This window comes from Crotalus tigris, unplaced genomic scaffold, assembly GCF_016545835.1.
Source record: "Crotalus tigris isolate CLP2741 ecotype Arizona unplaced genomic scaffold, ASM1654583v1 scf7180000017639.5415321, whole genome shotgun sequence".
In the NCBI taxonomy this organism is placed as follows: domain Eukaryota; kingdom Metazoa; phylum Chordata; class Lepidosauria; order Squamata; family Viperidae; genus Crotalus; species Crotalus tigris.
This window is the reverse complement of record NW_024096532.1, coordinates 4,869,439-4,890,086: the sequence shown is the minus strand read 5'-3', so window position 1 is coordinate 4,890,086 and position 20,648 is coordinate 4,869,439. Positions and strand designations below refer to the sequence as shown.

Here is a 20,648-nt window from a genome sequence, read left to right as displayed (position 1 = left end):
GCGCTTGTTATCGGCCCTGGCGCAGGCTCCTCCTACTTCTCCCCACGCGCATTGGGTTTTCTGTCTTTGTTCGTTGTTATGGTTACAGTGTACTGCTTTTGCCCAGCTCGGTTTCCTTACCTTGCGCTATGTCTATGACATTCCGTGCGCCCAAATTTACAAAACATCACATTTAATCTTATAATTACCAGTTTTGGCCAAGTTCTCTCCATTATCACACTTCTCTCAAAGCATAGAGCCATCTCAATCATCTTAAATGGCATGGTTTGGCAAGTTCCAATTTTAAAAGAGGAGGAGGAGGCAGGGTGAGAGAACAAATTGAGTACGGGTAGTCTTTGACTTACAACAGTTCATTTAGTGACTGTTCAAAGTTATAGCGGCACTGAAAAAAGTGGCATGACTGTTTTTCACACTTAACAACCTTTGCAGTATCCCCAGTAAAGTGGAATAAAATAAAATAACATAGAATAAAGTAGAATAATAATAATGATGATGAAAAAAATAATTATTTATTCAAGTAAAATGATGTGTCTGCATAATTCCTGGAAGAAAGCTGTGTTAGCAAAAGCTGTGTTGACTGACCTAATGCACATTTAGAAACATTGTATAAAGTAAAACTGCCTTCATTGTATTCCCATGAGAAATGAACCTAACATGTGAGAAACTAAATGATATACAATGTAGATTCCATGTGTTCTCCCTTTGTTCCTTAGAAAGGGGAGAGCTATAAAGATTGTAGTTTGGAACCGTCCCCCTGTTTGGAATTTGCTGTTGTTAACCGGCTTCTGAACCTTTGCGCAAATAAACCTCTCTGTTCACCCTCTGCAATTCGTAAAAGTCATTTTTCTACAAGACCATGGTCACATGATCAAAATTCAGACACTTGGCAACCAATTCATCTTTATGGCTGGTTGCAGTGTCCCAGGGACATGTGGTCACTTTTTGTGACATGACAAGCAAAATCAGTGGGGAAGCCAGATTCACAAACCACTGTAATACTACTACTGCTACTAATAATAATAGAGTTGGAAGGGACCTTAGAGGCCTCAATGTTAGTTAATTTGGCAATAGAAACATGCCCCATATAGTGCCCCAAGGCTGCTGGTTAACCATTTCCAGCTGTTGGTTACATAAAACTAAACAATTGTGGTACCAGTAATCTTAATTCATACAAAAATCTGTTCCTGGAAGGTTATGTCACTTAAATATGTAGCCCTATGCAGATTTATTCAAGTTGTGAGCACAGAGTCAAGCTTGCTTTCTTAGCTAAGTATTAATGAGAGTTTTCATAATTATTTTTGTGAATATCCCCCTTCAAACTCATTTTTTTGTGTTTCAGATTTGCAGCCTAAAATCACATGCTAAATTATATACAGTACTTTGTTTAACAAAGTTGGTAAGGCCACACTTGGAATACTGCATCCAGTTTTGGTCACCAGGATGTAAAAAAATGTTGAGACTCTAGAAAGAGTATAGAGAAAAGCAACAAAGATGATTAGAGGAATGGAGGCTAAAACATGTAAGGAATGGTTACTAGAATTGAGTATGTCTAGTTTAATGAAGAGAAGGACGAGGGGGGACATGATAGCAGTGTTCCAATATCTCAGGGGCTGCCACAAAGAAGAGGGAGTCAAGCTATTCTCCAAAGTGCATGAAGGCAGAACAAGAAGCAACGGATGAAAACTAATTGAGAAACAACCTAGAATTAAGGAGAAACTTCCTTAGAACAATTAAACAGTGGAACAACCTGCCTCCAGAAGCGGTGAATGCTATATAACCTCTAAGGTCCCTTCCAACTTTATTATTGTTTTTGTTGTTGATCATCGCACAGTCAGCCAGATGTTCAGACTGGATTTGGCATTTCTGTCCACCTATCGAGTCCTTACCAAGGACCTGGGATAGGCAGATGTGGATATTTGATGGTATTACAGATATTGTCACAGGATGGAAGCAGTTCCTAATAAGGCCGCCTTTTGCAACTGACTAATAGCGAATTTGTCAATGCCAATGGTGTTCAAGTGGTGCTCCAGTTGTTTTGGGATTGCACCCAAGGAGCCTATGACTATTGGTACTACCCTTGCTTGCTTTTGCCAGTCTTGCCTTTGCCACAGTATTATTATTATTATGGATCATCGCACAGTCAGCCAGATATTCAGACTGGATTTGGCATTTTGTCTACCTATCGAGTCCTTACCCAGGACCTGGGATAGGCAGATGTGGATGTTTGATGGTATAACAGATATCGTCGCAGGATGGAAGCAGTTCCTAATAAGGCTGCCTTTTGCAATTGACTAATAGCGAATTTGTCAATGCCAATGGTGTTCAAGTGGTGCTCCAGTTGTTTTGGAATTGCACCCAAGGAGCCTATGACTATTGGTACTACCCTTGCTTGCTTTTGCCACAGTCTTTCTATTTCGATTTGTAGGTCTTTGTATTTTGTTATCTTCTCCAGTTCTTTCTCTTCTATTCTGCTGTCTCCAGGCACTGCCACGTCCACTATCCAGACTTTTTGTCTTTCTTATTGACAATTGTTAAGTCTGGGGTGTTATGTTGCAGGTGCTTGTCTGTTTGAATTCTGAAGTCCCAGAGCAGTTTAATTTTATCATTTTCTATGACTTTCTCTATTTTATGATCCCACCAGTTTTTGCTTACAGGCAAATGATATTTTTTGCAGATCTTCCAATGCACCATTGGTGCTACTTTGTCATGCCGCTGCTTGTAATCAGTTTGTGCAATCTTCTTGCAACAGCTTACCAAGTGTCCACTGTTTCTTCAGCTTCTTTGCATAGGCGGCACTTACTGTCTGTTGCTGTCTTCTCAATTTTGACTTTGTATGCATTTGTCCTTAAGGCTTGGTCTTGTGCAGCCAGAATTAGTCCCTCGGTCTCTTTCTTCAATTTTCCTGCTCTTAGCCATTGCCAGGTTTTTTTTTATTATTATTATTATTATTATTATTATTATTATTATTATTATTATTATTATTATTATTATTATAGCACAACTGCTGGATAACAATAGCAAACCCAAACAAATTACATTGTGGTTTAACATTATGTTCTTATAAAATACTATGAAATATGGCTGGGCTCATACAACTCATAGTTACCCATGCTTAACTATGATGTTTCTACTCAAGCCATTTTTCTGTATTTGCATAACACAACTATAAAGTAGCCAACCTGGGTATGCAAAAAACATTAAACATGATAGTTAATGTGATTTAGCATGTCACATGAATACAACCAATTTGGCTTTATCATGGCCACAATGATTTTTAATCATGGCTTAGTTTGGCTAGTTTTTTGAACACATCTCAAGCATAATGCAGCTATCATCACTTGCTATTAACTAGGTTGGAGCCACACATTGTCTAAAGCCCCATTCTTGCAGTAAGATACTGCAGATTTCTTGTGAATTGTCTTATAAAAGTATTGTAGACAATCACTGTATCAGCAAAACAAATTTCTTTCTCCTTTTTGAAAGACAGCTTATTGAGTTATATTGCTCTAATTGAAAACCTGTAAAATGGGTATGGGTACTGTAGTCCTGGACTTAACAATTGGTCACTCAGCAACTGCATCAGAACAGGTACTTTAAGGTCCATAAAGCACTTTCTGCCAATATAAAATGTGCCAGCCCTCCCGCCACATTCTCATGACATAATTAACCTACCAATTAACCTGCTGGAGTCACAGAACTATTTAAAAGCCATATACACTGAGAAGTTCTCTAGATGTATTTACATGATGCCGTTAGATGTACAAGTTAAGCAAAAAAACATTCAACTGTTAAAAAGTGGAGTATTTATGGAAATAGGCAAGATAAAGCTATAAATGCATTCCATAGCATTGTGTCTCTATCATCTATCCGTCCATCCATCCATCCATCCAAACCCTCATTCCTATTACCTTTCACTGGGCAAAATGCTACAATACAGGGCACCAATTTTTGAATCAAGATACTTCAAGTAAGCTACCTTACAGTATGCTTCCAAAATCCAGGGCCTATAACTCCCATGGAATTGAAACTTGGCAACCTCAGTGGTACCTCGGAACTCACTGTTAATTGGTTACAGGAGGTGCGATGAGTACCAAAAACGATGAGTAGCAAATTTTTCCTGTAAGGAATAATGTAGTTACAAGGCAGCCAACCCCCCCCCCCCCCGACAAGTTCTAGCTAGTGTGTTCAGTACCAAACAAACGATGAGTCCCGGGATAAAATGTTCATGTCAAAATGTGTTGAATACCAAATTTGATGAGTTCCACAGCAGTTGCGTACCAAGGTGCCACTGTATTATAAAACATTTTGACATAAAAATGATCACAAAGCAGTTTGTGACATAATACAAAATATCATAAAACATTTTCTGTGTTGTTGTTTGGCTGTATTATTCAGTTCAACATGGGCTACTTCAAGGCTTTTCAATCAGTGGTACGGGTACCACCTGTGGTACGTTGGCACCTGGCAGGTGGTATGCGACCATCTTAGAAAAGTGGTAGCGGGGGAGGGGAATGAGCTGAACCGGTGGCAGCAACGCATCAGCCTGAGCAAGAGATGGATGGAGCTGCAGGGTTGTCAGGGCTCAGCGGAAGCACCAGGATCAGTGCCAGGCTCCAGCTGGTGCTCGGCGCTGATCCTGGTGCTTCTGCTGAGCCTTGAAGAAGCACTAATCAGCTGGAAAGCAGCACTGATCCTGGCGCTTCTGCTGAGCCCAGAAGAAGCGCCGATCAGCTGGAATGTTGCAACCTCTCCAGGGTCTTGTGATTTACATTCAGATGCTTGGCAACTGATTCATATTTATGACGGTCAGTGTCCCAGGGTCATGTGAAGTGACCAAAACCTGCTGCAACTACCCAGCAGACGGGGGGAATAAAAACCAAACACCCCCACCCCACCCCCGCTGCCAATCCTCAACAGAAATGATCACAACAATGAAAACCTCGGACAGGAGGAAGAGCGCTGCTGGGCGGGCAGGCGTCTTGCTCGGCTGTGGCTTGGGGGGGCACTTTTTTCAGTGCCATTGTAACTTCAGTCATTAAGCGAACTTTTGTAAGTCGAGGACTACCTGTACTTTATCATTTTTTTCCTTTTCCTTTTTTTTTGGGTCAACTTTTTGACACCTTGCTAGGCGACTGGTGGTACTTGGATATTGCCATATCCTAAAAGTGGTACAATGGGTGAAAATGCTGATAAGCCCCAGGCTACTTTCAAGGCAGATACCGCTCTAAATATCTCCCTGAATTTTTAAGTATATTAGAAGCTCTGCCATTGTTGAAGGCATTGAGGGTAAGGAAATATCTCTGAAATGATGAATCTTAAACCAAGGGGGTCACAGGTAGTCTAGTCCACTCTAACCTTTTCCTACCACTCAACCTAAAACCTAAAACCAAGTCTTCTACCATCATCTGACTTGAAGAGGTATGGTTTGTGATAGAATTAGGAAATACATTTTATTTATTCTGTTCCCATGTTATCTGTAAGATACATTTATCTATTTAATGATTTACAAGACTATATTCTTTAGGGGTCAACGTCCTTTTTCATTGGTAAGATTGTAATCTTGTTTTATCCAATTGTAGATCCTATGAGCTCAATAGTGCAAATGCTGGCATAAATGAATTTCTATTACTGTGTGAAAATCTTTGTATCTAACTAGAATTTGCTTGAAGAAAAGCAAAAATGGTCTCCAGCACCCATTTTGCTGCTGAATTATTTCTTCCAGGACATTGTATAATTTTATTTGCCCAAGAGAAAAGAATTCAGGACAGATGAAGACAAAAAGAGATTCCTGCAGAACTTCTTAAGTGTTTGGGTTCTTAGTATATTCATTGTGGTTTACAGTGCTCCAAATTATGATTAAAAAGTCAAAAATAAAATTGCTAAGTAAACCAAAAAAACCCTCATTATTTATCAGTATGAATGTCCCACAAGAGAAAAAAAAATAGGAAAGGTTTTTTGGCTTGGATTACATACAATTTTGGAATGTGTTATTTTTCAATATCAATGGTATTAGAAGCTGTTCATAAATTAAAACCGTGTCTACATGCAAGTATGATTTCCCTTTCTTTAAAAATGTCAGCTGCTTTATCGAAGAACACAATACCAATTTCTATGTGCATACATTTTGAGCATAAGCAGATTTTCTTCCAAGTTGGTATTCTCCACATGCCCTATTGGAGGCCAGCACTTAATCAGCGCTATTGACAAATATTGGGATTCAGTGACTAAACTGGAAAAAAGCCAACATAATGGTAAAAACACTTCCATAGTATTGTCAAGAAAAACACAAGTGTATACTTGGAGTCACTGGGATTTTAGCTCTACACAATGAGACTTGATATATTCTCCAGTTATGTTGGACTCCAAATCACCATGCTTGGAGATTATGAGAAATTCAAACAGAGAGCACCTAAATAGGATACGCATCTGTTTATCCAAGGCAGCAGAGTTAGATCTATCCAGCAATTTGACAAAGATGAAGTCCACAATTTTTTAATTGACGTGACTCTACTTAGGAAATCTGGTTAATACCATGGAAAGTAAGAAAATATAATACGGTATTGGAATTGTATTGCTTTGTTTTTCATATTATGATTGTCAGACAGCCAGATGTTTAGATCAGATCTGGTATTTTTGTCCACCTATTGAGCCCTTTCCAAGGGATAGGCAGATGTTGTTGTGTAATATTGAAATATTGACAGGAAGTAAGCTTTTCCAAGTAAAGCTGCTGTTTGCAATTGACTGGTGATTTCGTTAATGCTGATAGCGTTCAAGCGATGTTCCTGATTTTTGGAATTATACCCAAGGTGTCCATTACTATATCTTTGCTTTCTTTTGTTGTTCTATTTGTGTTTACAGGTCTTTATCTTTTGGGATGTACTCCATTTCTTTCTCTTCTGTTCTGCAGTTTTCATATTATTATGGTTGGTTGCAGTCAGCTAGATATTTAGATTGCATTTGGCATTTTTATTCACTTATCAAATCCTTCTCAAGAACCTGGGATAGGCAGATGTTGTTGTTTGATGGTGTTATTATTATTTATTGAAGTAGAGTTATTAAGAACATAGTGTTCTCTTAATATCCATCATTATTCCCCTACAAAGTTGGTCTGCAAGCAACAGGACCATTAACAAAATTTAATTTCATTACATATTCCAAATTTTGCATACAGGAGATAAAAGAACAAAGTGAAATTATCCTATGTTTACTTGCTCCACAAATTAAACTGCCACTTCCCACTGTGATATCAGGCACAGTGAAAATTAAATCAGGAAAACTAGGGTGCAGGTAAGTCATTCAGAGTGGATTGGTAGCAAAACCAAAAACAATCAAGTCTAGACATGGATTCTTTGGAGATGCAAGGATGCTACTTCCACACTTCAATAACATCACCAGATTCCATCCCCAGTTGTTCAGGGGTCAGGGTTTCTGCCAAACGCTGCCCATCAAAATAGAAGACGAGTTTGCATCTGTCTAGACCTTGAGCTTGTCTGTATTGATTCATAAGGACTTCTAAGGGCTCCCCCTGCAGAAAGGAGAACATAATTACTATATTATAATGCTTCCTCACAGAAGAAACCCTATAAACCATACCTTAGTTCTTTTACCTTCTGGATTGTAATCTCCATCACAGAACTTTTGTCTTTTCCTTGTACTCGAAGCAACAGGGTTCCAGAATCATCAGCCCGTTGGCTACTGGTCTCCACTATACAATCTGGAAGTTGTCCAACAGAGAATGTTTATCCTATCTTTTCTTCAGAGTTCAAAATAGCAAAATAAGGATGTGGCTGAATAGAGAATTTAGTATCTCCCAACCCTTGCAGTGGTTCTAATTTTGAAAAAAAAAAAACAGGTTTAGGCAATATAGTAGGGAGAACACAAGAAAACTGCTGTAAAATACTGGACAGTACAAAATTCATTTGGGAGGCAACAGGTTTGAGGAATTTAAAATAGTCAATGAGATTGGAAGCGATGACAATCTGAAGTTAAAAAAAAAAAAAGAAGTCCCTAAGGCAGGGGTCTTCAACCCCTCTCCATGGACCAGTACCGGGCCACTGCATGCCAGCAACCAGTCTGTACAAACAAGCAAAGCCCCATCTGCAAGAAGCAGGCAGCACACAAAACCACACACCCTTCGGTTTGCGGAAAAACCTCTCTCCACGGAACTGGTGCCCAAAAGTTTGGGCACCCCTGCCCTAAGGTATTCACCAATGATGTCAGCAACACCAAGGTCCAACTTAGCAGGAGTAGCATCAGTCGCAAGTTCACAATCTCGATGGAGGAGGAGGATTCTGTTTGGATGAACATTCAGTATCTGTGACATGTGCTCAACCACTCGCTGAAGAGGCTGTGTCTACAAAATGCGAAATAAATAGCTGTGTAAGAAGACAAGGTAAATGGATTCTGTGTCTTAATCATGGCTAAAAGACTAATATTGCAGCATTGAGACAATAAGATTCAAAAGCCCAAGAAGGCTGGCTGCCTCTGCATTGAAGCTCAGAAAAAGAAGTCTCTATTGCAGATGTTAGGACTAAGTCCTAGAAATGTGCCGGGGAAAAAAAGAGAAAAGAAAAGCCCACATTATGACATCAATGGGAAGTGAACAGGGATAAGATAATCAAATACCAAAGTATCAAACCATTTGAATGCAGACTCTGTAAAGATCAGCTCGGCATCGCACTTTCAACATCAGCTCCTGGGGCTCAAATACATCAACCAAAATCACGTCATCCTCATCCGATTCTGACCCTTGCTCTTGCAAGCTCTTCTTGGCAGCTGAGAGGGAGGTGGTCAAATTTCTGAGACTCTGATCGAAGATTCTGCTGAGAAATCAAGGACAAACCTGAGTGAGAAATCCATATGCTGGGTTTTGCCTTGAGATGCCATTACCTAGAGCAGTGTTTCCCAAACTTGACAATTTTAAGGCATGTGGACTTCAACTCCCAGAATTCCACAGCCAGCAATGCTGGCTGTGGAATTCTGGGAGTTGAAGTCCTCATGCCTTAAAATTGTCAAGTTTGGGAAACACTGACCTAGAGGTATGCTATACAGGTGGTCTTCGACTTACAACCACAATTGAGCCCAACATTTCTGTTGTTAAGTGAAACATTTGTTAAGTATATTTTGCCCCATTTTACGACCTTTCTTGTCTCAGGTGTTAAGTGAATCACTGCAGCTAAGTTAATCTCCCAGTTGTTAAGTGAATCTGGCTTCCCCATTGACTTTGCTTGTCACAAGGTCGCAAAAGGTGATCATATGACCTTGGGACACAGCAATGGTCATAAGTATGAGCCAGTTGCCAAGCATTTGAGTTTTGATCACATTGATCATAGGGATATTGCAAAGGTCTTAACTGTGAAAAATGATCATAAGTCTCTTTTTTTCAATGCCATTGTAACTTTGAACAATCACTAAATGAACTGTTGTAAGTTGAAGACTATCAGTATTCAGTTTGAAACAGGAAAAGGTACTTTGGATCTGTTATGGAACCCCTTTTCTGTATCTGTCGGCAGACTTCTTAAAGAAGCAGACTTTATGCTGACATGATCATACAGGTTCAAGAAAATATGCACTGGAGTCAGTAGCTTTATCACTCTGTTGCCACCATCATTATGTCCCCTGAAGTTAAGAATTATCTGCACAGATATTATGTAAGCCCCCCCCCCAGGCTGGACTTCTTCATAAAATTTCTAGCATGGAAAAGACAAGGTGCCTATCTCCCCCAATTTAGTATATCTCTAAACTTTTGGAATATAATTCCCTTATCTTCCCCCTCCCCCAATCCAACATATACAGAAGAATTGGAAATGGGAAGGATAGCAGGGATAGACCCTTTTCACGTATTTGTCGTGGCTTCTGTAGGGAGCCTTTAGTGAATTAATTTGCTGCTTTGGTACTTAAAGATGCTGAAGCAAGCCAGCGTCCTGCCTGCAGTGCCCATGCAGATTGCCCCTTCCCTGCCAGAGCCGGAATGCTGCTGCGTTTACCATAAGTGCCCGTACTAGTAGATGCCAGCCTTCCCTCTGCTAGAGAGCAGCGGGCCCGTTTCAGCTTCCCTGTCACTCCTCTTCTGAGCCAGACTACTGGCACTTTCGGTCACCTGGCCCTGTTCATAGCTCTACCCACACAGCCACCAAAGCAGCAGGTGGAGCGTCTGAGCTGGAAAGCTAGGGCTTATTTTCGGAGTAGGTCTTATTTTCGGGAAAACATGGTATGCAGGCAGTCCTTGACTTACAATCACTTAATGGAACCACGATTTCCATTATTAAGTGAGTCACGTCCAGTTAATCAAATCACTGCGCTTATTAAGTGAATCAGGCAGTTGTTAAGCAAATCTGGCTTCCCCATTGATTTTGCTTGTTGGAAGTCAGCCGGGAATCTCACGTCACCCTGGGACCCTGCAACCATCATAAAATACATCCTGGCTGCCAAGCATTCAAAATTTTGATCACATGACTGTGGGGAATTTGTGACTGTTGTAAGTGTAAGCATGTGTTATTAAGTCAGTTTTTTCAGTGCCGTTGTAACTTTAAATAGTCACTAAACAAATTGTTTTGAGTCTAGAACTATCTGTATTATTCTGTAACTCCTAACCTAAGCTCACCACCAAGAAACCAGTCCTCCTTCCCAGCTCAAAGTATTGCCCAAATTGGCATACAACACAAAAACAAGCTAAATACAGAAAGAATAACCTGGCATAGTCCAGCCTTATCAGTTATATCAGTCAATTCACTGAAATCCTGCATGAAGCTGTATTATAAAGACAGAACATAACCACCTGTCCAACCCTGTATAACTATATTATTTTCAGCACAATATTAAGAAGTGTCAAAGGAGATTATGATATCAACAGAAGTAGATCAACAAAATCTTTACTGGGCTTGATAGGCTGCATAACTTAACAAACTTAGTCAAAATGTGCTGACTGCCATCTGCTGGCTCTCTTCTGATACACATTAAATAATTGCTGAGCTATCTGAAGCACCATGCCATGTTATCTCAAGCTGGTATGATGGCTCCTGTTAGCTGGAACAACCTAAGGAAAGAAACCTCCAATTTAAATCAATTGTATCCCAGAGATCCCAATCCTCCCTAAAGATTTTGTTCCTCCTCTATTATCAATCCACTGTAGTCCCACCTCATTTCCAGAAATAACAATTTCTTACTGGGCTTTCACATGATGGTTCTTTTGTTGCAATGGAGGAGGTGAAGGTGAAAATGAAAGATCTTGACATCTGCCAAAAGGAGAACAAACAAAGTAATGGTTTAAATTCAGCTTTTCTGGAAAGTCAGGCAGCAGAGAAGAGAACTGAAACTTTGGTTTTTGCTTCACTTGCTTTATAAGAGTTTGCTCTTTCTCTTTCTCTTTCTCCTCTTCTGATGAGCTAAGAACCAGGGGCTCACTACAAAGCTCTTCAACTTGATCAGGAAGCTTCAGAGAATTTTGCAACAAGTGTAGGCTGTTCTGAACCTGCAGATAAGAAACAAAAGAAGTAAGGGGGGGGGGAATTTATCAGGTTACTAGAAAGAGAAATAGGAATTAGTCACTCAACATGTAGGAGTCAGTGATACAGCAGTAGTATATCTAGATCAGAGCTTCTCAACCTTTGGGTCGTGACCCCATTTGGGGTCGAATGACCATTTTACGGGGGTCGTCAAACAGTGTGATCCGCCATTTTTTCCCCTCAGGGGGCGCCGCCGCGCATGCGCATGGGGGCAGCACCGCGCATGCGCAGCGCGTCCTTATGACCGGGGTCGCCGTATAAAAAGATTGAGAACCACTGATCTAGATGAATGATCAATCACAGTAAAAGTGGAATGCTATGGTTCTTTGCTTCCCTTCAACAAAGGGTACTGATGACAATAAGGAGCAAACTTGACAATAATTGAAGGTAACCAAGATAGGTTTGAGGGCAACATTAATTACAGTGCACTATAAAGAATTACAATGGCTTTCTCTTTAAAAAAACATTCAGAGCTCTTCAAAAATATTTTGGACAATCAGCAGCTCTTTTTAGAAAAAAGGAAAAAAATGCACCCATAAACACTAAATCACCTTTTCTTTTATCTGGATATCATGTTTCTAATAATATAACCTATTACTGCAATATCTGTAGTTATTACATCTCCCTTCTGGCTCATATCCAGCTTGTGAGTCACTAAGATCCTTTTTACCCAGGTTAAATTTGGTCTATAAATAATTCTTGACTTATGATCAAAAAACAATCAAAGTTACAATGCCTTGGAAAGAGTGCTTTATGGTCCCTAAAGCATTGTAAAATGTTGCACACATGCAAAACCCACAATCATATAATCACGATCTGAGTGGTTGGCAACCTATTTGCACTTACAATTGGTTGCCAAGCTCCCCGTGATATGTGATTGCCATTTGAAATCTTCTCTGCTGGCTTCTCCAGAAAGTCAATGGGGAAGCTGGCAGGAAAGTTTGCAAAGCTGTTGCCACTAAGCTGAGATTCCCTCTGGACAGGCAATTCTTTCAAAGTGACAGGGCTACCTGCCAGGAGGAAATCTTAGCCAGGAGGAAATCCCAGCTTTCTGTGGAACTGAGATTTCTCCCCTCTCAAAAGGCATTCCTCTGAAAGAGTTGCCTGTTTTGCAAAGAATAAATACAAATTGGGCAAGGGACAATGACAAAACTCTTTTCCCCAGTAGTATAAGGGACTGTGCAAAAAACAGTTGGAGGAAGATTGACAAACACCCAATATTGGGGGCTATACAACAGTCATTAAATTAAGCTCTCTCTTGTATTTGGCAAGGAACACCAATGTTTTTGCAAGCTGAAGAAACCTTTCCATTGAATTATTTGATAATGGAGATCAGGCACATCCTTCCATGCAAAACAAGAATCAGCAGAGACTAATTTCTGTAATCTCATTTTTAGATATAAACACCCATATCTTTAAGTTAGTGTTGACCATCTGTGACTTCCTGATCACATCCCTGTAGACAGGCAAGATTTTCAATAGTGGCCTGTCATTACTTGTTTCCTAGGAGCAAGACTGTTAGCCCAAAATCACTACCTAATTTCATGCCTCAATCAGGACTAGATATTTCTAGTCCAATGCCTTTAAAGCAGGGGTTCTCAACCTTGGCAATTTTAAGACTTGTGGACTTCAACTCCCAGAATTCCTCAGCCAGCAGCTGGCTGAGGAATTCTGGGAGTTGAAGTTCACAAGTCTTAAAGTTGCCAAGGTTGAGAACCCCTGCTTTAAACCATTGCACCAAACTGGTTCTCAACCCCATTATACAGATTTATATTAATTACAATACATATATTGCAGCAGAAAATTTGATTGGGTATCCATTTGGATACAGCAGCAGAATACAGTAATTTAACTGGAAATGTACTTGTGATAAAGACACTGAGGTAATGAGGATGGCACAACAAAAACAACAGTTCACTAAGTTAGGCAAAGTCTATGTTCTCTGAATGAGAATTATTATTGATATGTTAATTATTTCCCTGTGGCCTTGTTTCCCAGCAGTTCCTAATCACATGTTTTGCAATTTAATGTTTTAGGGTTGACCTGACAATTTTCTCTCTCCCTGAGAAGCTGGGTTTGAGAAGGGGATAATTTACTTAACTAATCCCATTTTTCCACTACACTGAAGACGATGGAAGTGGCACGCGGTGACACTGAACATTAAGTTAGGGTGAATCAAACCAAAACTTTTATTATAACCTTTAGCCCAAAGAGCGCTACAATAAAAATACATCGCATAAACCTATAACTAGCGTAAAATGGGCAACAAGACGTCATGAAATAAACAAAGTAAGACTAATACAGATAACAGAGGTCCCCATCAAAATTTGTATCGATCTTTGGCACCAAATTACGTCATCCGAAAAACGAGGTGGCAATCCGGATCGGGCAGAAGAAATTACAAAGCGAGCGAACTTGGGGGTGGGGGGAGGGAAGAAATGATGTCACGCACCCCTTAAAAGTCACCCCGTCCGCACACACCTTGTTTGAATAGATCGGGACGGCGGGAATATTGGCGATAAGGCGGCGTCGCTTGTGAAAGGGCTTCCTGGGGGTCCCTTCTGGCTCCGAGTCGCTGCTGGAGCTGGAACCTACCTGTTGGGGAGGGGCGGGAAACACCAGGGGGGCGTTACCCAGACGCCAAAATTCCATCCCGCTTCCCCCAATTGTTCCGTCCCTTCCCGCCTGCTCCTATTTACCGTCTCCGCCATCGCAGAACAGGACACTTTTCTATTGGTTTCGCTATTCACGTTGCTCCGCCTCCTAAGCTCCGATTGGGCTCCACCCAAGATTCTTTGTTTCTTCACACCTCCAAGAAAAGTTTGAGCTAGCAGGGATTAACGATAGAAGTCTTCGCTTCCGCAGCGCTAAGCAGTCTGGGGATGGTAGTTTTTTTTTGTTTTGTTTTTTTTTAAGGCAAGACTGTTCCGATGGTTTGTTTTTCGGGGCGGGTCGAGAAGAGCAATCTGGGGTTGCGCGCTATCTCGAGAACCGCCTTTTTTTCTCCCGAGGCAGTAAATCTCTGGATGAAATGCAAATACGTACTTTGCACCATCTTACCCCTTGCAGCGAATCGTCCATTTTGGAAGGGATTAATTACTACTTGGACTCAGCCACATGCCAACTTCTGGGACGCCGTACCCATCCAGGAGGGCCATGAATGCATAACACGTGGCTGAACTCGGGGCTCCGAAGAGCCTATCCACTTCCTCAAGAGCAACCGGCTCAGCTCTCAGATAACATGGCTCAGACGTGTCTCCCTCTAAGCTAGGAGACTGCCTAGCCAGAGTCCAGCTCCCAGCAAAATCTAGTGATTTGATCTAACAGATGCAAGAATATTCCTCACGCCGCGACCTTGCAAGATCCTCTTTACCCAGGAAAGATCTGATTATCTGAAACAGGGCAGCCAGTTGACTACCTGCAAAAGCAATAAGAGCGATGAAGTAATTATGTTTTGCGACTCTCATCCCCACAAGATAGAGACTAATGTTTTTACCTGTGTTCGGGCGAGCCTCGCACTCTCAACCTTGACAATTTTAAGCCATGTGGACTTCAACTCCCAAAATTCCACAGCCAGCATTGCTGGCTGTGGAATTCTGGGAGTTGAAGTCCACATGCCTTAAAATTGTCAAGGTTGAGAAACTCTGAGCTAGAATGATAGAAATGCCTCATATATTTTATCTGCCTATTTATCTCTCTATTGGAAGTTAAAAGGCTTCTGATCTGCCCCCAGCACTTTTAGCAGCTTTCTGATCTGCCAATCAGCATACAATCCCAGTACTTAAGACTAGCATCCCACTAATGAGATCAAGGAACAGGAATTTCTTCAGGGTGAGGAAAACGCCACTTGGAGGGAGGGAGCTACATATCTGAAGGCAATCTTTCTTTTCAGATTTCACACATTTCAGGATCAAAGCAGGAGCATTCCAAACCAGCATTAAACCTGCATGTACACAAACCAGACATCTGAATTTACACTAAGGGATTAGTACCCCACTAAAACCAAGTCCCTGCTCCCATTTTTCTCTGCAATCTACCCTTTTTGTTCTGGAGAATAAAATCTTTTTCACAGTATCTGGATTTCATTTTCTTGGTTTTGTTCTTGCTTCACCCCAGCTCATGGAAACCCCAAATTAACAAGTAGACTTTGACTCATGACAATTCAGTCCAAAATTTCTGTTGCTAAGCAAGACAGTTGTTAAATGAATTTTGCCTCACTTTACTAACTTTCATGCTATAGTTGCTAAGTAAATCACTGCAGTCGTTAGTCACATGGTTGTTAAGTGAATCTGGCTTCCCCATTGACTGCTTGTCAGGTCACAAAAAGTGATCATGTGACCCTGGGACACTGCAAATATCATAAATGGGAGTCAGTTGCCAAGCTTCTGAATTTCGATCACATGACTAGGGGGATGCTTTAATGGTTATAGGTGTGAAAAATGGTTATAAGTCACTTTTTTCAGTGCTGATATAACTTCGAATAGTCACTAAAGCAGCGGTTCTCAACCTGTGGGTCGGGACCCCATTTGGGGTCAAACGACCATTTCATGGGGGTCGCCAAACAATGCAGTCCACCATTTTTTTCTCCTTTTCCTTAGCTGTGCTACTCCCTTTTATTCTATTGGCTTTTGAAAGCCAATAGAATAGACTCTCTTGAATAGAGTCTAATTCTATTGGCTTTCAAAAGCCAATAGGAATTGTCCAGCCTGTCTCTGCCGTGCTGAGCCCGCCAAAAGTCCCATTCTGCAAACAGTGCTGGAAGTTGTCTGCAGTGAAGGCAAGCTGTCTGGAAGTTTCCACCCCTCCCTGCTGAGCAACTACTAAAAATGTAAGTAAAAGAGGGCCAAGGGTGGGAAGTGGGAGGCCGGCAGGCGCAGGGAGGGTTGCTGGCGCGCGTGGGGCCCGGTGCGTGCGTTACCTCCTTTGGGCTGGGCCAGCTTGTGGCTCAGCCAGTGGTCGGCCTGCGCCGTCTCTGCCGCTTGCCAGCTATGCCTCGGGCAGCGCAGGGAGCGGCACCACGCATGCGCAGCGCTCCCGGGCAGGGAAAGTCCTCGACTTACGACTGGTTGGGTAGTCCTCGACTTACGACCGGTTGGGGGTCGCGGCATTAAAAAGGTTGAGAACCACTGCACTAAAGGAATTGTAAGTTGAGGACTGCTTGTATTCTTCCAATATTAATATCACATTGTTAAAGTACCCATCTCTCTCACAGAGGAAGTTTGGGCAGTGTACATTAAAATATTAAAATTATAAATATGTTAAAAATTTAAAAGAGCCAAGGATGTGAGGGAAGTCAACTCCCCAGAGAAGGAAATATTAAAAGGGCAGAAAAATATATTTCCTCAAAAGGGTTTTTAAAGCAGAAGCCAACCCTGCCCCCAAGTCTCTCTGCCCCAAGCAGGAGCCAGCCCTATACAAATGCAAATGTAAAACATCAGGAAAGTTGGAGCCAGAAACTCAAGAAGACAAAGACCTAAAATCTGCATACCTCACCCAAACTCTAAGAATCATTAGCCCAGTCCCAGGGAAACGGGATATGACTTTTGGGACAAAACAGGATTAAATCACAGATACCAAGGCCCAGAAAAGCATACTTAGACTCAGTTCAAAGTTCATGCCACAGGAACAGGAAACTATTCCAAACAAAAGGCTTTCAGAGGGTATAAAAACCTACTGCCCATGTGCTCAGCCCTTGATTTCTCTCCTCCTTTCTGCCAGAACCATCTTTCAATCTGGCTCTTCAATAAAGTGCAACCATCTTTCCAAAGCAGCCACCATGTTGTTTATTTATCCCCAGCTTGAATGAACCAGAATGAAGATTTTTCTTCCCACAGATGTTTAAACGCTGTTAAAATTTGAACGGTGAAGGAAGGGTTCTCCTGGCGCCAACCAGCCCCACTGTTGCGATGTCATCTGGCTCTCCATGCAAAGCTGCAGAGCCATGTTTTCGCTCCTTTCCAGAAAGCCAGGAGGGTGGAGCCCTGTCTCATCTCCAGAGGGAGAATATTAAACATGGCGGGAGCAGAAGCAAAGAAGACTCTCCTCCTGAAACCTGTCAGAATATAGCAAATGTGCATTCTTTGACTTTCCTAGTAGTAGGATCGATGTGCTATCTGTTATGTCCCGAGCCTTTGCAAACGGCTCGGGCGTTTGCAGGCAGTCCCGGGCAGGTGCAAAGCTGCCCGGGACCAGACAGGCTGTCGCCAGCGCCGTGCGCATGCGCGGGTGCTGGCGCGGGAAAAGTAACCCATTTACCCGGGAGTTGCCTATATAAGAGGCTGCGAGGCGTTTGGGCGAGGCTGAAGCCATCTTCCTGTAAGCTGAACGCTGAATAAAGAAACTGAGAACTCCAGCTGCTTCTCGTGTCTGTTTTCCCGCCACGGACTCAACACTGGCGACGAAGGTGGGATGCCTTGCACTACCTGGAAAGGAAGAAGTGTAAGCTTACCCAAGGAGTCCTGAGCGGCGGAAGAGGAACGGCGTCGACTCGGCAGCTGCCCGCCAATCCGGTGCGCATTCGGGGGTAGGCTGGCTGATAGACCCGTCTCCTGAAGATCCGAAGATGGCGAAAATCGGAAGGCTTTCGGAATTCGACGTCTCACATCCAGAGCGGTGGGAGTCCTACGTATCCAGAATGGAGAACTACTTCAAGGCAAACCAAGTGAGGGAAGATAGCTTGAAGGCCGCCACCCTGCTTTGCGTTTGCGGCCAAGACGCCTTCGAAATCGCAGAAAATCTTGCAGCACCTGTTCCAGTAGAGTCTGTAAGCTACGCAGACCTGAAGAAGCTGATGAAAGAGCACTTCCACCCCAAGGTGTCCGTTATCTCATGGCGCCACACCTTCGAGCAGAGGGATCAACGGTCCGGTGAAACAGCCAAGGAATACATCGCCGCGCTACGGAAGGCCGCCAAGCCCTGCGAGTTCAAGGACCTCGAGGAACGACTGAGGGACCGATTCGTGTGCGGGTTAAGGCATCGCGAGCTACAACAGAGACTTTTCGCAAAGGAAGAATTATCCTTCCAAGACGCCTTAAGGGAAGTCACCGCAGAAGAAGCAGCAGGCGGCGCCATCAAAAACATGCGGCCGATCAGAAACAGTGCAGAGGGTGCGTCCGTGCACCAGGAAGACGTCCGACGAAACTCCGAGGAGGATCCGGACGAGGAAGTCGACCGTCTACACCCCGCGAAGGAAGAGAACCAGAAGGGAAGCTCTTCGGCTCCGCTCAAGTGCATCGGCTGTGGAGGTCGCCACAGAAGAACCGACTGCAAGTTCCGCTCCGCTACCTGCCGGGCATGCGGCAAACAAGGGCACATTGCAGCTGTGTGTCTGAGCCGACGAAAGGCACAACCCCAAGAAGAACGCCTGAAAGGTACCAGATTCCCCAGCCAGAATAGGGTAGGTTTTTGCGCTTCGCGAAGAAGCATCTGTAGAACAGGCACACACAAGCCCATGAAGAAAAAGCTGTCACTCAACGTGAAGCTACAAGGGGTTCCATTATCTATGGAACTAGACACAGGGTCTGCCCTGTCCATCATTTCATTGCATACATTTAGGAAGATTTGTTCCAGAAGTGGGTCTAAGGCCAAGTTAAGGCCTTCTGATATTGTATTAACAGATTTTCAGAACTCAAGAGTGTGTGTTAAGGGGGAGGCCACCCTTAACGTGCAATACAAGAGTTTTGAAGGTCCACTAGACTTATTAGTAGTAGGGGGTGAACGAACGAGTCTCATAGGACTCGATTGGTTTGAGGCCCTGGGGATACACGTCACAGGACTCAACAGCTTACAAACACTCGACCTACAGGAAGTCTGCAAAGAATTTGCAGATGTTTTCAGCCCCCAGCTGGGCACATTCAAAGGACCACCTGTGTCCTTAAAGCTAGACCCCACTGTCACTCCCATTAGGATTAAAGCAAGAAGGGTCCCTTTTGCTTTAAAAAGTAAGATTGACACTGAACTAGACAAACTAATCCAACAGGGAATCCTAGAACCTGTTGATTCCAGCCCGTGGGAGACCCCCATTGTCACGCCTCTAAAGGCAAATGGGGACATTCGCATTTGTGCTGATTACAAATGCACACTCAATAAGGCATTGCAGCAACATGCCTATCCTGTTCCTGTGGTCAGTCACATCCTGGCCTCTCTCAAGGGGGGGCGTGTTTTTGCAAAGCTTGACCTAGCTCAAGCATATCAACAGCTGCCTGTTGATGATGATGCTGCCATAGCTCAGACCATTGTGACCCACAGGGGAGCCTTTAAAGTAAAAAGGCTACAGTTTGGAGTAAATGTCGCTCCTGGGATTTTCCAAAGCGTAATGGAAAACACACTACGAGGTATACCAGGGGTCTGCCCCTACTTTGACGATGTCTTGATTGCAGGAGACTCCACACACATTCTAGCTGAAAGACTTAGGGCTGTCCTGTTAAGATTCAGGGAATCAGGCCTCAAGCTCAGAAAAGACAAATGCAAGATCGGGGTGCCTTCTACTGAATTTCTGGGATTCAAAATTGATGCTGCTGGGATTCATCCTGCTGAATCCAAACTAACTGCTATTTTACAAGCACCCAGGCCAAAGTCTAAGGCCGAACTTCAGGCCTTCCTAGGCCTCCTGAATTTCTACAATTCTTTTCTTCCACATAAAGCTAGTGTAGCTGAGCCTCTTCACAGGCTACTAGACAAACAAGCTGTGTGGCTGTGGTCACAAGCACATGAGGCTTGCTTTAAAGAAGTCAAGGCCTTGCTCACTTCTAACAGTGTTCTTGCACATTTCAACGAGTCTCTTCCTGTGTGCATCGCTTGTGATGCATCCCCCTACGGGGTTGGAGCTGTCCTGAGTCACCTCAGGTCTGATGGAACTCAGGTTCCTATTGCATACTACTCCAGAACACTGTCTTCTGCCGAGCGCAACTACGCTCAGATAGACAGGGAGGCTCTGGCTGTTGTTGCTGGAATTAAAAAATTCCACGATTTTCTATATGGCAGGCATTTCACGGTCTTCACTGACCATAAGCCTCTGCTGGGACTGTTTACCACACGTAAGCAGACTCCCCACATCATTTCCCCTAGAATGCTTAGGTGGTCTATTTTTTGTCTGCATATGATTTTTCATTACTCCACAAGCCTGGGAAAGAAATGGGCCATGCT

General features: G+C 42.8%; 1 protein-coding gene across 7 annotated transcripts in view; it reads right to left on the bottom strand.

The window, feature by feature from the left end:
- Window positions 1-7,012: 7,012 nt before the first annotated feature.
- Window positions 7,013-20,648, bottom strand: part of LOC120304564 (nuclear factor of activated T cells 2 interacting protein) — a 43,817-nt gene continuing 30,181 nt past the window's right edge. For 3 of the 7 annotated variants that reach the window (XM_039335313.1, XM_039335315.1, XM_039335317.1), the window contains 6 exons: window positions 11,337-11,470; window positions 11,166-11,234; window positions 8,639-8,822; window positions 8,209-8,353; window positions 7,608-7,714; window positions 7,013-7,525 (listed from right to left, as the gene is read on the bottom strand). In XM_039335313.1, coding sequence (XP_039191247.1) covers window positions 7,367-7,525; window positions 7,608-7,714; window positions 8,209-8,353; window positions 8,639-8,822; window positions 11,166-11,234; window positions 11,337-11,470 — 798 coding nt within the window. In that variant the 3' untranslated portion in view covers window positions 7,013-7,366. Of the gene's footprint in view, window positions 7,526-7,607; window positions 7,829-8,131; window positions 8,354-8,625; window positions 8,823-11,165; window positions 11,235-11,336; window positions 11,471-20,648 lie in introns of those variants that run through there. The other 4 variants (XM_039335314.1, XR_005555751.1, XR_005555752.1 and 1 more) reach the window with 4 other exon arrangements.